Source organism: Musa acuminata, chromosome BXJ1-9 (assembly GCF_036884655.1).
Source record: "Musa acuminata AAA Group cultivar baxijiao chromosome BXJ1-9, Cavendish_Baxijiao_AAA, whole genome shotgun sequence".
In the NCBI taxonomy this organism is placed as follows: domain Eukaryota; kingdom Viridiplantae; phylum Streptophyta; class Magnoliopsida; order Zingiberales; family Musaceae; genus Musa; species Musa acuminata.
In genome coordinates, this window is record NC_088335.1 from 6,268,904 (window position 1) to 6,284,357 (window position 15,454).

Consider the following 15,454-nt stretch of genomic DNA (forward strand, 5'->3'; position numbering starts at 1 on the left):
TACATATATATGTATATATATACATATACATATATATGTATATATATACATATACATATATATGTATATATATATATATATATGTATATGTATATATATATACATACATATATATGTATATGTATATATATATATATACATATACATATATATGTATATGTATATGTATATGTATATATATATATACATATATATATACATATACATATACATACATATATATATATATATATATATTTATGTATGTATGTATGTATGTATGTATGTATGTATGTATGTATGTATGTATGCTGGCTCTATATCTTTCGACATCACTTTCTCCAGCAGATGTACTAAAACATTATCAATCCACCCCTCGATGCTATAATATGTTCAGCTCTCTCTCTCTCTCTCTCTCTCTCTCTCGGTCGCTGACCTTCTACAGGTACACGTCGCTTCTTTTTCTTTCAGATTCAGTGCTCTTCTTTCATTTCATTTGTTTTCTCTCGCACGATCTGGAGAAGCACATTGAAGAAAAGTTAGGTGACATTAGAGAGCTGGAATTTGATCCATATATTAGTTTGAAGCCTCAACTCATGTGTTCTTTTTTACTTCCATCCACATATTGCAACTACATTCGACGTCCCAATGATTTGAAGCATGCATGCATCTCAAATAAACTTCATTATAATCTCAAAGTGAGTCTCACAAGCTATTTGTTTTGTGCATTTGTTAATGTTATCGACGTCGATCTTATTATTTTCTATCTTAAAAGTTTGATCGTCAGGGTGGACACATCTTCGTCCTCTAAACTCTTCATTATAGTTATAGGTTACACACATATTTTTATCTTTCTCTTTCTTATTCCTAGTTCCTTGTCCATATGTTCACATTGTACCTTTAGTTCTAAAGAACAAGCAATCCTTACATAAACTCGATGTCATATTCTTTTTTGTGATATAGTCAATATTCTCCTGTTTATGATACCATATGCATGTGCATTTAATGCCTAAGGTTAGACAAATCTTCAATATAATTATCCTCTTTTTTTCCTAGTTGGTTTATCTTCTTCCTCTTTTACCTCTCTCTGGTTGTTAAAGAACAGCCCTAAAGTTGATGCCATATTTCTTGTGATGCAGTCAATCTTCTCCAGTTTCTATATCTTCACATTGCAACTCTAGCTGTTGAAGAACAAGCAATGCTTATCCATATTTGATGTTATATTTCCTTTGATGCACTCAATCTTCTCCTATTCATAATACCATATGCATTTGCATGTTCACGAAAAGCATAGAGGCGCGTTGACATTCTTACCATCCAAAACTCAGCTATGTGTTGGCCAAATTACATGTGGAAATCACGGAAAATATGCTTAATATTTTTTTTCCATAAAGTATTTCACAAATAAATCACATGATTATCATACCACATCATCACCAATTCATCAAGAATATTTATGTATATCTTGTATAACAAATAATTATTAACATGCTTGATTTTGCATGTTTATTCTAATTTTATATTTGAAATATTATATTTTTAAATTAGTTTTATTTTATTAATATAACTCATGCCAAAGTCATCTTACAGTTTCTTTCATATATATATATATATATATATATATATATATATATATATATATATATATATATATATATATATATTATTGGCATTTGAATGTTTCTAATATTTGTTGGAGACTGTGTCAAGCATCATGCCATGGTTGATTGTTTTGCTATAACAGAGCCTTTGAGCTGTGGATCTCATAGGTCATAAAGAATATGATTCACTAAGGTTGTTTTCAGGAATCACAATCTTTGCAATCTGGTCTTGAATGATACTTAACTCTAATTATGTCTGAGTTCATACAAGCAAATGCTCATTTAACCTCTCAAACAATCTCTGCATCACACATCCCCAATGTCATATCAGAGCTCTGATGCTTACTGTTGCCTGTTAGGAACACTGAGAACATGATGAAGCTGTGAGCAATGGAACAGTGGGTAGGTAACAATCCCAATTTGGGGAACAAGTACTGTGAGCTGACCACTAAACAATGCTCATACCTCTCCCTTGCATCCTTTCTTTATATCCATCAGAATAATTTTTCGCTGAGTTCATTAAATTCCCTCGAGAACTCCCACGTTCTCTGGTTTCCTGATCATGGACTTTCGTCGAGCCGAAAAAACCATTTTGTTTTCCTCTGCAATGTTTGTCGAGTCATGCTAATAATTGCTTGATCCAATCCACTGGGTGTGTGGCTTCCTAACCGGGTCTTGGATGAGCCACCATGTTTACACCTCTCTCTGAGTTGGATCATGAATTAATTATTTGCAAGTGATGCTGAAAGAGAGTTGGAAGCAATTCTAGCCTTTCAGCATCAGCATAAATAGATTTCGGACTTTGCCGTGGAGGCTGCAGGTTGCAATGGCTCAGGAGTCAACTTGGAGCTCGTTTGATGCTACAATGCTTGATGAGGAGTCCCGAATGATCGCACAATTGCTCAGCAACTACCAGTGTTTTGGCGAGCAAGATCGAGATGTTGGATGCTGTGAACTCCCGCCATCGTCTTGTTGTTCTTCTCATGCAGCTGATTCATGTTACTGTTGGTCAGCAAATGAGAACAGCAACCCCAGTTTGTGCTACTGGTCTCAGAGTGGAGATGAATCCGATGGAGCACATGCAATCGGCACTGTGCCGGTCTTCACGAACCATTGCTTGGTGGGAGATCAAGTCGCTGTGAATCAAACTTTGAGCATGCACGGACCTACTGCTGCTCATGCAGAGATGCCAAAGCGCAAGAGAGAGTCTCATGCTTCTGAAGATGATTTCCGTCGTCAAAGTTGTAAGAAAAAGCTTCAGGCTCCGACGAATGTAAGTGTTCGATGAGCATCTCTATGATGGTTGGGGATCAAATCATGCCCATATTGATCCGAAGAACTAGCTGATTCAGGTGCAGGCTCTGAAGAGCGTGAAGAAGGCACGACCTGAGAGGAACCAGAAGAGCATTGTGTGTGGTGACGAGGAAGAGAACAATGATAGGAGCAGTGGCCGGAGTTGCTGCAGCCACAGCTCTGAGGAAGACTCACAAGCTTTCCATGCTGATCTTAATGCGAAAACACGATCGAATCGATGGCCAGCCACAGATCCTCAAAGCCTCTATGCAAAGGTAATATATTCATCTATCAATCATCCGATAAACTCCAGAATTGGGTCAGAATATAATCTCGAAGCCTGTTGAACGCAGCAAAGAAGGGAAAGAATCAATGCTAGATTGAGGACATTGCAGAACCTGGTGCCTAATGGAACTAAAGTAAGTCTTCAGAAGAGTGCTTTCCGACTTTTAATGTCCTTTGTCTTCTTCTTCTTCTTCTTCTTCTGAAACCCTTCTCTGTGACAAAATGAAGAACCACATTGATTCTGCTTGCAGGTTGACATTAGCACAATGCTCGAAGAAGCTGTTCGTTACGTCAAGTTCTTGCAGCTGCAGATAAAGGTGAGACTCTGAACGACTTCCAAGTCCAATTCTGTGATGAAAGATTACTTAGAGATCTTCTCCTCTTTGTGCTGAGAATGTGCAGCTTTTGAGCTCGGATGAGCTGTGGATGTACGCTCCTGTTGTCCACAGTGGGATGATTGATGGCCGAGTCAACTCAGAGATATTTGTGTCTGCAAATACTTGTAATGAGGGGTTCTAAGTCAATGCAGTAAATAATTTTAACTCTGGTTAATAAGCAACATCACCATCAACATCACTGTCCTTTTGATGAGCTTGTTGTACATGAAGTCTCACACACCAGAAGACTGAAGTCGACTTAATATCTTTCCCTTGTGTCGTGTTGCAGTGATGAGTTGCAAATTATGATCAAAATTACTTGCTCGCCATTTGATCCGATCCGTCAACGCACGTCTTTTCTTTGAGGGGGTAATTTTTTAGGGCATTTAAGATAATTTTATAGGGTATTTTTATTTTTATTAATATATATATATATATATATATATATACGGTATATTTTCTTATTTATCTATTTGTTTAGTTCTATGAAACGCGGTCGCCACCGGCCGAAATCCCCAAACCCTTCCGATAAAGATTTTGAATTCGGCAGTTTCCCGCTCCGCTTCTTCTCCGCTCTCTCTCTGACTCTCCTCCATTCGATTCCATTCGATGGAGAAGAGGCTGCGCACCTCGACCACCTCGTCCTCCGCCGACGAAATCCTCTCCTCCGCGGTTTCCCTCGCCTCCACCAAGACCGGCAAGTCCTCTCTCAGATCCCTCATCTTCTCCCTCCCCGCCTCCTCGGACCTCGTCGCCTCCCTCCTCCCCGCCCTCCATCTATCCATTTCCCGGTCCCTCGATGCCTTCAAGAACTCCCTCCGCCCTTGCAGCTCCGCCTCGGCCGCTGCCCTTGGTCGTTCCTCCCGTTCCCCTCCCACGAAGCGGTCCAGGCAGTCCTCGAGAGCCCAGACTCCGGAAGCCGCTGGTGCTGAAGGATCTGACAATCCCATTTCTCCTGAAACCTTAGATCACCTCAGGAACCTTAAAGCTTACGCCTTCGTGGCCCACCTCTGCGTCTCCCACCCTAATAACCTGTTCGCCCCGTCCGTCCTCCTGCCGTCTGTTCGATCTCTGCACGACGGTCTCGTGTTGTACGAGTGGGACCCGGCGCTCCTTTCCCAGGTTGCCAGCCTCTGCGAGGAATGGTGGAAGGCGAATCTGCCGGGGAGGGAAAACTTGGTCTCCCAGTCATTGCCGTTCTTGCTCTCGAGTTCGTTAACCGAGGGCAAGAAGGCCGACGTCCGAAGGGTCTACGCGCTCAGGGAGGCGTTCTTGTTGTTTGATTATGTGGATGAGAGCATCGAGGACATGAAGACGCTTCTTGTTCGCTGCGTCATCACGCCAGTGTATCTGAAGATGGACGAAGGAAGGAAGTTCGTAGCTTTCATGCTGGGGTTGAATGGACAGCTTATGAAGGAATCTCTGGTGCTGATGAAATCTCAGATCCCTTTTGGGAGGAAGTCAGTGCTTGAGGCATATGCAGATATCCTTTTCAGATCTTGGAAGGGATCTGAGGAATCTTTAAGGGAAGAAATCGAGGATGGCTTCTTGCAAGGACTGATAGAAGGAGCAATTCATGCCAGCTCCAAACTGCTTGCTGCCTCTGTAAGGAGAGTCTTAGGTGGGTTTATCGAACAGAGGATGACTGTTGGTGTTGAGAAGCTCCTCCTCCGACTCGTGGAACCAGTACTTTTCCGGTCGTTGCAGGTGCTTGCATTACTCTATTGTTCTTATTGAATTCAGTATTATTGTGCATGTAGTGCAATGCCACTCACTATGTCCTTTGTTCTGCTTAGTCATTGAACACATGCAGGTCTATGTCATTGAACTCACTATGACCGGCATGTCACTGCTAAATCATTGAACACATGGGATTTTGCATCAAGAATATACTGAATTACAAAGGAACTATGATTCTGGATGTCTTCTTATTCATATGAATATCTTGGTTTTCATGACTAATATATGAAGATGACTGATATAGATTTTTCTATGCTCAGCCTTTTCTCTGATGGATGTTAATGATAGTTCTTGATGCATTTTCAATAGATGCTTCATCAGTTTCACATATTTGAAATATGAGCAATTTAAAAAACACTAGATTTTTGCCTTTATCAAAAAACCATGCATAAAGTCTATTGTTGTTTGCCTTTCCAAAACTCTGCATTTTATTTTTCTATTTTTTTTCCAAAACTACAGAACAACAGTAATTTGGGGAATAACAAACATGAATGAAAAAAATTGTCGCTTGCAGCATCATGCTTAGTATGATCCTGTTCCAAGCAATTGTCACAGATTAGATGTTTAGAGAAAAATGTCCTTTGTTCTGCTAAATAATCCTACTTCTCTTTTGTTTGGTAGAGGAGATTCTTACACGAGTGATCAAGCATATCTAAAGATGAAGCAGATCTAATTCAGAAGTGCTTGGAACTATTTAGCCTTGATTACCCTATTTGATGATGATGTTTAACCTTTATCTGATAAGGGTAGATTACATAATGGATTATTATAAATTATATTAATATACAGTTTTTTGGTAAATTATAAATTTGTTCATGTTATGCAACATTTTTTTCTTTCCTTACTACTAGTATATAATCTGTCAGGTTGCCAACTCCAATGTTCGCCAAAATGCATTGCATCTACTGTTGGATGTATTCCCACTTGAAGATCCAGATGCGACAAATGAAGTCAAAGACAGTTTGTTAAATAAACAGTTCTTCTTATTAGAGAAATTGCTTTTAGATGACTGTCCTGAAGTAAGGTCAGTTGCTGTTGAAGGTTCTTGTCGCATTCTTCATTTATTTTGGGAAGTTATTCCTTCTTCAACCATAACAAAATTTTTAGCTAAAATTGTTGATAGCATGTCGATTGACATATGCTATGAAGTTAGGATGTCGTCCATTAATGGCATCATTTATTTGCTTCAAAATCCACAAAGTCATGAGGTAATGAAAGTTCTCCTTCCAAGATTGGGTTCCCTGTTTTCTGATCCTGTGCTTTCAGTTCGAGTTTCTGTTGTTGATCTTCTCCTAGCTGTTCGAGATCTACGTACTATCCAATTTAATAAGGTATGTACATAAAGTGTGGCTATCTGTTTTTTTTTTTTTCCTTCCAAAATCAACTATCACTTTTAATTTGATTCGTCTCAAGTTTGAATGCATTCCTGGAAGTTGTATGTTCAAGTTAGCTCTTTCCATGAGTATTTTTTTCATTTATCAGGTGGTTAGCTTGAATGACTTGTTGTCCTCCTTGGCAAATGATCATCCACGAGTTGCTAGCAAAATTACAAAGCTGCTCATTCCTTCTTACTTTCCATCAAAATTGGCTATTAAAGAGGCATGTAGCCGCTGTGTTGCCCTTATTAGACGGTCTCCTGATGCTGGGGCAAGGTTTTGTGAATTTGCTCTCTCAGAGGGGTCATCTCCGAGGTCTCTCATGGAACTTGCCAGGGTCTGTGTCACTTTGGCTCTTTCACCTAAGGGCCTAGGTGTGGAGCAGATTGATGGCTTGGTTGTTGCTTCATCCAATATATGCCAGTGCTTGTCGAGTGAGTTGTCTGTTAAACGAGCTCTTAGTGAGTTGCTGTCGGCTAAGAAATTGAAACATTTGCTTACTGCAGCAACTTCTGAGCGTGCCCAGACAGCTATCTTGAGCATCGCTTCTGTTGTACCTACAGAAAACTTAGGTGGCATTTATGATAGCTGTATGGTTATCATAAGAAACTCAACTGGGCTATCTGATAATGTTGAAAGACAAGGAGTTGTAAAGGCAGCACAAAAGTTGATTTTTTCGTGTGGTTGGTTTGATGAGATGTTCAAAGAATTAGCAAATATCTTACAGGATACTGCTTCTAATTTTCGAGTTAGATTTGGTTTAGGATCAACACAGCAGATCTTGCAAACTTCGAAAAAGAAAAAAGCTAGGTTACCCATGAAAATTTCATCAACAGATCAAGTGACTGGAAAAAGATCACAAGATCCTGGCACATCCAGTGATGATAAGGATTTTGCCGTTGCAGCAGCAGCAGCATGGCAAGTAAAAAGTCTGCTTGCATCAGAAACAACTAGAAATGCTGTACTGAATTCTTCTATTTCAGAAATGGCATTTTCTGCACTAGGTGTTATTTCTGAGGTGTATATTCAACAGTGTATGGAGTTGAAACAGTTGGACATGGAACCTCTCATGGCCTACACAACATTTGCCATATCCATGTCTTCTCAGAATGTTGGCTCAACTACAACTAATGATGTTGGCGGTGTCAAGGACAATGATTTTCATCAAAAAAGGTCATCTGTAGAGGTAGGTAGCTTCTTTTCTCAGCTTTCGTCTTTTGATGTGTTACAAAAATGAGTTATACTTTTGCATGAATTGTTGAAACTTTCAATTGAGAATTGTTATAGGGACCTATTTTATAGCTTAAATTTGACTTGACCACACAGTTGCCATTCTATAATTTTTTCATGTGAAAATATGTGAAAATTTTTCTCAGTTATGATCTATATATATTGCCTTAAAGAGTGTACTAGGCATTTCATGATTCTCTTCCTTCTGGTGGTAAATTATGGGCACAATAGATGATTATTCATCTATAAACAGTCACCAAAGTATGAAAAAAGGCGACATCAAAATTTACCTTAATTTTTGTATATGAAGAGGTTGATAGGCAATAATTTGTAGCTAAGTTACATAAATTAGTTAGCAAATACTATTTTAAGCCATTCTTTCATTTTCCTAGGTTAATATCCATAACTGAATTGTGTTTGGGTTCTGTTATTGCATTCAGATTGAACAAACAGCCTATCTGAACTTTATCTGTAAATAATAATCAGTTCTGCAGAAAAACTTGTAACAAATGATGTAGGTGCAAATTTAAATGTGGTTTGATATTACCTACAAGAATTCTTAAAGGTGTTACAGTTTGTTAGATCAGTTGCACTAGTATCTTCAAAAATTGAGTAAATACTCTTCCTTTAAAGATGCATGATTTCTTCATATCCATGGATGGTCTGGCTATGAAGATGCAGAAATGGCCATTTCTGGTCCTCTTAGTTTTTTATGCTGGTTCTAATGAAAAAGTTTGCACTTCTCTCTGTTATTTTTTTTCCATTTTCTTTTGAAAATTGTGCTGGATTACTTGATGGCACATGTTGGAATAAGGTTTGAGGTTTATGGAGAGAGGTTGGTGTTGATGGAATATTTTGTGCAGGAAATTCAGAATGTGGATTTGGGTCTACAGAATTGTGACTCTGATATTGAGGTTTTTGTAATGTTTATGTAATTGAATCCATGGTTTTATTCAATACAATGTGGTGGTAATTGAGTAGTTGTATAGCTATGATGTATATCATGAAAGTTAAGCAGCCTTCCTGAAATGATTTATTGATCCAAAATTGCTAACGATGACCAGTAGGAGATAACATATATAGAGATTTAAACTTGGCATATGTGCTTCTAAATCATCTAGGTTGCCTCAAATGACCTCCCTTTTCATGATAGGAAGTCAACTATGACCATGTCCAATATCTGATCCAACATTAGCTGTAAAAAGGGACATTTTTGGAAGGCTTCTACATATTTTGAAGGTTCTGAAACACTTATGGAGTATAATGTTTTACTTTAAACTTTAAAGCTACACATTCTCAATCAGAAATTAGTAGTTAGTTTACTTACTGCTATGTTTCATATTGATTTTATTTGTAAACAGGAAACTCTAGATCATGCATTGGATCACATAGTCAATTGTGCTGATAAAATCTTCTCAGAACATGCTTTTGGAAAACCTAATCAAAATTCTGAGTATGGAGTTGAGACTTCACAGCGTCGGAAATCCAACCGTAAAGAGGCTCAGGAAGGCATCCCAAATTCAACTGAAGGTAGTTAGAATTGAATCTGCAAATCATTTTAGCGAATAAGATTAACATTACCTAAAACTGGTCATATTGCTTTGTTCCTTTAAGCAGATAACAATATGGCTATTGACTGACCAAGTCCTGCAAACTCACTTTTTTAACTCGTCATTAATATAATGATCACTGAGTCATTCATAAGAGCTACCTGAATGCTACTGTAGACATTTTATTTTCAGGTGATCAAGTGGCTTCTTTTGAAGTTAAAAGGATAGAGAATATGGTGAAGTTGCACATGGCAATTATGAAATTTGTTGTTGATGCTGAAACAATACGACATACCAACCAAAACCATAGAAGGTACCTAAAGTTTGCATCAGATCACATTCGACATATAGTCTCAGTTTTAAAAAGACATCAACACCAAAAGTCATCTAACCAGGAAGAGGTTTTGAAGGATAAGCAGGATGAAAGTTTTAAGGTTATCATCACATACTTGAAAAGTTCGTTTTCATACGCAGCCAAGCTACTGCATTTGGTCCTGAAGTGCTCTAATGAGTCTTCAGCACCATTGCCGGAAGCCTTCTATCTTGCAAATGATCTTCTAGATCTAATTACCTCTGTTGAAATGTATGTTGGTAGTCGACATGCTTCGAATGTAGTCTCTGTTGCCAAGTCATGGTTGCCTACTCTCATATTGGGGTTGGGCTGCAACCAATTGATGATGTCAGAGAAAGAGAGCAATTTGGAGTTGGCTGATCTCGTTGAAGCTAAATTTCCAGTGTGGCTTTCTGTTCTGGGCAAGATTGAGTTACACAGAGATGGTGATCTCAGCCAATATGATGACGATCAAACCCCCAAACTGCCAACTTCTGCTTTTGAAAATCTTATAGAGATGCTACTCATCCTGCTAAATAAGGGAAGCCCAAGAATATTGGACGCTGTCGGTGTTGTCATATTGGCAGGTCTGGAGGTTGCATTAAAAAGGGCAGACTTCCGCTTGGTTTTCGGCCTGGTCCATTTTACATGCATGAAAATGTTAGGAAATGAATCTGCTCCCTTGGAAGAACTTGAACTAACGTCTTGTTCCTTGCAGAAGATCTACCAGTGGATAGAGCAGGATCTCAGAGACCATCACATCAACAAAGATGGAAGGCACCAGTTAGAAAGTGCTCACTCACTAATTCAATCTCTTTTGTGATTCAACCGCTTGCATTTCATCATTCCAAACTACAACTAGAGTTGAAAAACCAAGATTCTTGTTCTACAAGGCAAAGCAAGATAAAGAAAAGTCTTGTGACTCTTGGCACTCTTAAATCAGTTGTATCTGATATAGTGTTTGTATAGCTGCAATGAGATGAGGCAAGGATGAGTTGTGTTTGACGCTTGCAACTTTAGTTTGATTGTACATGTAAATATGCTTGTTTCACTTGTTCATGATTAATATTCTTGCATCGAATTGGTGGGTGGCATGGTCTGAAACATGATCTGATTGTAAATTTAGTGTGTTGATCCATCAGAAAATAAGAGAATATACTATAACCAACAGCAGTAATGATCTTAGCTCTAAGAGTCATTATTTTTAGAGAACAATTCTATGAATTGTTATCTAAAACGTGTGATCGATGACTCAGCATAACATAGATGTTTCAACTGGACACTGAAATCATGTTCTATAGCAATATTTTTGTATAATGGCTTCTGAATGAGGACATAGTCACATCCATGATGGAATCAAAATATTATTGGATAAATACTCGATAAAACAACTGTTTGATCCTAATTTAACCATACTTGTGGAGATCATATCTGAAGTAGGCCCATCAATCATAGAGGTGATAAATATGATCCAAGAACAAACACTAGAGATTCTTATGATTATATCTAACAGCTCATATCTAGGGATTATACTATTGTTGTGGGGTCACCAAATCGAAGACAAGTGATTCGAATCTTTAGATGTCCTCAGTGAGATGTACATTTTTGTCCTATTAATGTCCTTTGACATAGGGAATGTGACATGGGTTAATGTAAACAAGGTTATAATAATAATAATAACTCCCAAAGAGATGCCTACAGGGGTTGTTTACGTGTGGTAGACAAAGCTCAACGAAGCAATGTGGAAGAGTCTCAAGAGGGACATCGTGCTACAGTGGGTGGGCATTCTACCAGGAAGCAGCGAGTAGAATCCATTTCCCAGGCAAGGCAGTAGTTGCCTGCCGCATGCAAGCCTTGATGCAACAGATGGCCCTACTAATGGACATAGCAAAGCAGGAATTACCTTGAAATCAAAAGCAGTCAGCAAAGTGTTAGACTTGTCAGAGAAAAAGGTTGGATTGCTGGTGCTGCTGACAAGATGCAGCCATTTTGCTGCTTCCAGCACACAAAGCAAGAAGGTGCAGCAGATCATATGCCAGACGAGGGATTGGATCGAAGGTATCATCTGAGTTCATATGGATTGATTCATTGAGACTAATAGAACCAGTGAAACGATGCCTTTGCTCTGCTAACTGCTGCATCAATGATTGTGGAGAAAGCTCATTCCAAGTGATCAAGAAATCAAGACAATAAAAGAAGACAACAAAGAGATGGTACAAATAATCTGATATCACTGAGAAGCAAGAACACCGAAAGATATTATTAGAAAGCAAAAGGACTTCAGAACTGGGATTGGGCACAGGAGTGCTTAGAAACAAGAATAAGAGCAGTTCATACACAAACTTTTGGATTTCTACCTGAGAACTAACTACTAATCTCATGCTAGGCTATGAAATCAGATAAAAAAAACCGAGCGCCGAAAAGGATATTATGAAGCAAACACATATGCAAGCAACAAATAAGATTACACCCACAGAAGCCTTGGCAAACAAATTCAAGACCAATCATGTCGAAAACCGGCACAACTTATTATTCCAGGGAAAATGCGACATTGTCGAAAGCAAGCTTCAGTTTATCCAAACACCAAAACTCAAGGAAAATTGATGACTAATGGTGGGGAACTTGAATGCTGCCTAAAATCTCATGTGAGGAGATCTATGACTTCTCTACTCAGCAAAAGCAACCCCTCTTATGCTACACGCTCAGGCTCGGTCATGCCGGGCATTGTATCCACAAAGCTCTCCTTATCTCTATGCATTGGAAGTAATATATCAGTCTCTTCACAATACTCCCAAGGATCTCTCTTCATATACTTGTTAACTATGTTCAGCAGCAAATGTTCCTCATCTCCCGTTGCAGCTCTCCGACTTCCCTTCTTCCTCACAGCTATCCCCAGCAGCGGCAGAGATTGTGCTGTCGCAACCAGCTAATCGAAGAGAACTCTGAGGAGAGCCAGACTGGGAATCACTCTGTTGTGGTGAAACTGTATGGTTCTCTGGAGGAACCCACAAGCCTCCTAAAACCATGGGAGGTCGACTAAAAGAAGATGAAGCATTCGGCAACTTTCGAGAGTGCAATCGATATTTCTGGAAGAGAGAACAAGAACATAATGTCAATGCAGTCCAAGCAGGGATGAAGTGGTAAAGATTTGAGAATTCTTAAGCCATGAGAGGCCATGGATGTGGAATTTAGAAGCAACCTGCAGATGGCTTTTGACTTCGTCATTGGTAAGACCATCCACCTTCATCAGTTCTCTGATCTGCTTTGGAGTAGCCACTGCATCAACATCAATTACAATCAGACTATCCATCGCACGAAGAACAAGTGCAGTTCAAAGAGAATTACAAGAGATTTCTGATACCAACGCAGTTTACCAAAAAGAAAAGCTTTGTTCAGATAGAAGTATCACTATATCACAATACAAATACATAATCTATCTCAGATTTCTGTTTCCATTTGCCTCCTCCACCTACGACAGGCAAACCAAAAACTTCGAAGAGTCCATTGCTGAACAAGAAAAGGAAGCTTTTTTTCTCTATGTTATCGAACATGTACGAGAAACATGTGAAACCAAGCTAACCTCGAACACCACCCAGCTGCTGGAGAGCGAGGACAAACCGGCGGTGCAGCTCTGGCGACCAGCACCTCCTCGCTTTCCTCGGTGCCTGCTGCAGCACCTGCAAGCTAAGGTGGGCACCGGTCATCGCCGGCGGCGCTCTACCAACGCCTTTAGAGCCCGAGCCACCACCAGCCTGGTGCTCGGTGACGGCAGAAACAGGGCAAGAGTTGCTCTTGGCCGCAGGTGACCGCAGGGAGAGATCAGGCAGTGGCTTTACCTCTTCCTTTGGTATCATCGCGAGGGCTGATATGCCCTTAAACTGCACGAATGCGCCCCCGGCACTCAGATTCTTGGATTCTAAGTTCAAGCTTTCCTTCTCCGCATCGCAATCCGGTCTTCCATTTCTCTGCAACCGTACCAAATGTTCGATTAAAGGGAAAGAATTCATCAAAGCCATTACAATCCAGGAAAACAACATTCAAAATTCCTCCTTTATACCTCGTCCGTGATGCTCTTGTCATCCTCATCGTTGTTTTCGCTAGAATTAACGCTCCACAGCTGAGCAGAACTCATCCAGTTCTTCTTGTCTTCGTAATCCGCTTCCAGCTTCACCCCAGCCTCCTCCTCGCACTTTCTCCTAATGGGTATGAATTCTTCGAAGGCATTCGCCAACTTCTGGCCCCGGCAGCGCTCAAGCTCCTTCTTCAACCCTTCGATCACTGCAACCCGAGAAAAATGTCGCATCAAAATCATTAAAATCACATCAAATCTCACCACCAAATACATTAAAAATCTCAAGAACGGATGAAAGATGGGTACCGTCCGTGAGGAGGAGCATGCAGAGAGGGAGCTCGCGCTTGAAAGCATCGATCTTTCTCCTCTCCTCCTCCAAGCTCCTGACGGACTCCTCCAACTTCGCCACTCCGCGGTCGGTGCTCTCGACAACGGCCGCCGCCTGCTTGACGAAGCCGCCGACGGTTCTCGAGGCGCAGAGCCTCAGTTCCAGACCGATCCCCGCCATCGCCGATCTCGTTTGCGCCCCACCCTCTCCTTCCCTCACTCTCTACCGCTCTGTCGCCTGGCTGCAAACGAGAACATAGTCCAGAGAAAGCGAGGGGGACGTCCGTTTTATACAGCACAACACAGGAGAAGAGAGGAGAGGCGGAGGAAGAGGGGACTGGTCCGGTTCACGGGAGAGGGAGGGCGAAAACAGACCGGACAAGCATCGGACCCGAATCGTCGCGTACGGAACGGGTTCGAGCGACATTTATGGGGGCGAACCGAAACCGATTCACCGAGTCGAGGTGCCGCTTCTTCACGTGGCGGTCCGACTCGCCGAGTTGGATTCTTTCTTATTTTAATTCCTTAATCCACTATAATTTATTGATAATTTTTTATTTGCTTATTTATTTAAAGAAAAAATTTGGTTGGGTGGTGAAAGTGGGAACAGAAATCGGCTAAATAGGTTGTTTGTTTTAATTATTTTTATGTGGGTTTTTTTTAATAAATTAATTAATTAAGATGGTATTATGAATAAAGGTTGATATGGAATGTGTAATTTATTTTAAAAAAATGTCATACATAAATAATTAATCCAATAATTATGTAGCAATTCAGTTGCCTTCAAATCCTCAATTACTTGATTTAAATGGCATTAAATCTACTCAAAACCTCACACAATTCAGTTTGCAGAGATATTGATGGTTGATAATAAAATCTCTTTTTATTTGTTTATTCTTTGTAAGAAAAAAAAATTCATAGTTATTACATATTATTTAATAATATTTTGTTATAAGAGAAAGAATAATACCTTTTTGTTATGGAAAATATCAATGATGGATGACTAAATCAGCAAGACTATGTTCGAGCGGTATGAATGTAATTGAAGGGAGTCTCGATCGTTCGACCTAATACCGACCTACAAAAGGAGTTATTTGGGTATAGCCAAAGGAGTCCCAAGCGACTTACCTTGTGTCAACCTATATAAATATTAGTATCGAATTGATTTTTGGATATGATCCCTCCATCTTCATTGCTCAAGTGATAACTTAATTGAGGATATTCCCTAGAAAAAGGATAAAATATTCCCTTAAGGTGATGTATACGTGACTAAATCATTAATTGAGAATTCAT

General features: G+C 39.7%; 3 protein-coding genes across 3 annotated transcripts; 2 read left to right on the forward strand and 1 right to left on the reverse strand.

Annotated features, from left to right (window-relative positions):
• The first annotated feature begins 2,406 nt into the window (after positions 1–2,406).
• On the forward strand, positions 2,407–3,717 carry LOC103997508 (transcription factor bHLH84-like). The gene is made up of 5 exons (XM_065084632.1): positions 2,407–2,853; positions 2,933–3,148; positions 3,227–3,292; positions 3,410–3,475; positions 3,561–3,717. The coding sequence occupies exons 1-5, from the start codon at positions 2,407–2,409 to the stop codon at positions 3,675–3,677; spliced, it is 912 nt and encodes a 303-aa protein (XP_064940704.1). The 3' UTR covers positions 3,678–3,717.
• A 319-nt stretch (positions 3,718–4,036) lies between these two features.
• LOC103997347 (uncharacterized) lies at positions 4,037–10,828 on the forward strand. Its single transcript, XM_009418528.3, has 5 exons — positions 4,037–5,242; positions 6,142–6,606; positions 6,758–7,837; positions 9,243–9,411; positions 9,624–10,828. Exons 1-5 carry the CDS (start codon positions 4,145–4,147, stop codon positions 10,583–10,585), a joined length of 3,774 nt encoding a protein of 1,257 aa, XP_009416803.2. The 5' UTR covers positions 4,037–4,144; the 3' UTR covers positions 10,586–10,828.
• Positions 10,829–12,269: 1,441 nt separating this feature from the next.
• Positions 12,270–14,421, reverse strand: LOC135592774 (myb family transcription factor EFM-like). The gene is made up of 5 exons (XM_065082434.1): positions 14,141–14,421; positions 13,820–14,040; positions 13,343–13,727; positions 12,962–13,038; positions 12,270–12,848 (listed from the first exon to the last, which is right to left on the reverse strand). Exons 1-5 carry the CDS (start codon positions 14,340–14,342, stop codon positions 12,606–12,608), a joined length of 1,128 nt encoding a protein of 375 aa, XP_064938506.1. The 5' UTR covers positions 14,343–14,421; the 3' UTR covers positions 12,270–12,605.
• Between the last annotated feature and the right edge of the window lie 1,033 nt (positions 14,422–15,454).

Coding starts and splice junctions, on each gene's coding strand:
- LOC103997347 (XM_009418528.3), top strand. CDS start 4,145: ATGGAGAAGAGGCTGCGCACCTCGACCACCTCGTCCTCCGCCGACGAA. Junction 7,838..9,242: donor AAAAAAGGTCATCTGTAGAG/GTAGGTAGCTTC, acceptor ATTTGTAAACAG/GAAACTCTAGATCATGCATT. Junction 9,412..9,623: donor CATCCCAAATTCAACTGAAG/GTAGTTAGAATT, acceptor TTTTATTTTCAG/GTGATCAAGTGGCTTCTTTT.
- LOC135592774 (XM_065082434.1), bottom strand. CDS start 14,342: ATGGCGGGGATCGGTCTGGAACTGAGGCTCTGCGCCTCGAGAACCGTC. Junction 13,728..13,819: donor ACAAGAGCATCACGGACGAG/GTATAAAGGAGG, acceptor GTACGGTTGCAG/AGAAATGGAAGACCGGATTG. Junction 12,849..12,961: donor AAGTCAAAAGCCATCTGCAG/GTTGCTTCTAAA, acceptor TCTCTCTTCCAG/AAATATCGATTGCACTCTCG.
- LOC103997508 (XM_065084632.1), top strand. CDS start 2,407: ATGGCTCAGGAGTCAACTTGGAGCTCGTTTGATGCTACAATGCTTGAT. Junction 2,854..2,932: donor AGCTTCAGGCTCCGACGAAT/GTAAGTGTTCGA, acceptor TAGCTGATTCAG/GTGCAGGCTCTGAAGAGCGT. Junction 3,293..3,409: donor TGGTGCCTAATGGAACTAAA/GTAAGTCTTCAG, acceptor TTCTGCTTGCAG/GTTGACATTAGCACAATGCT.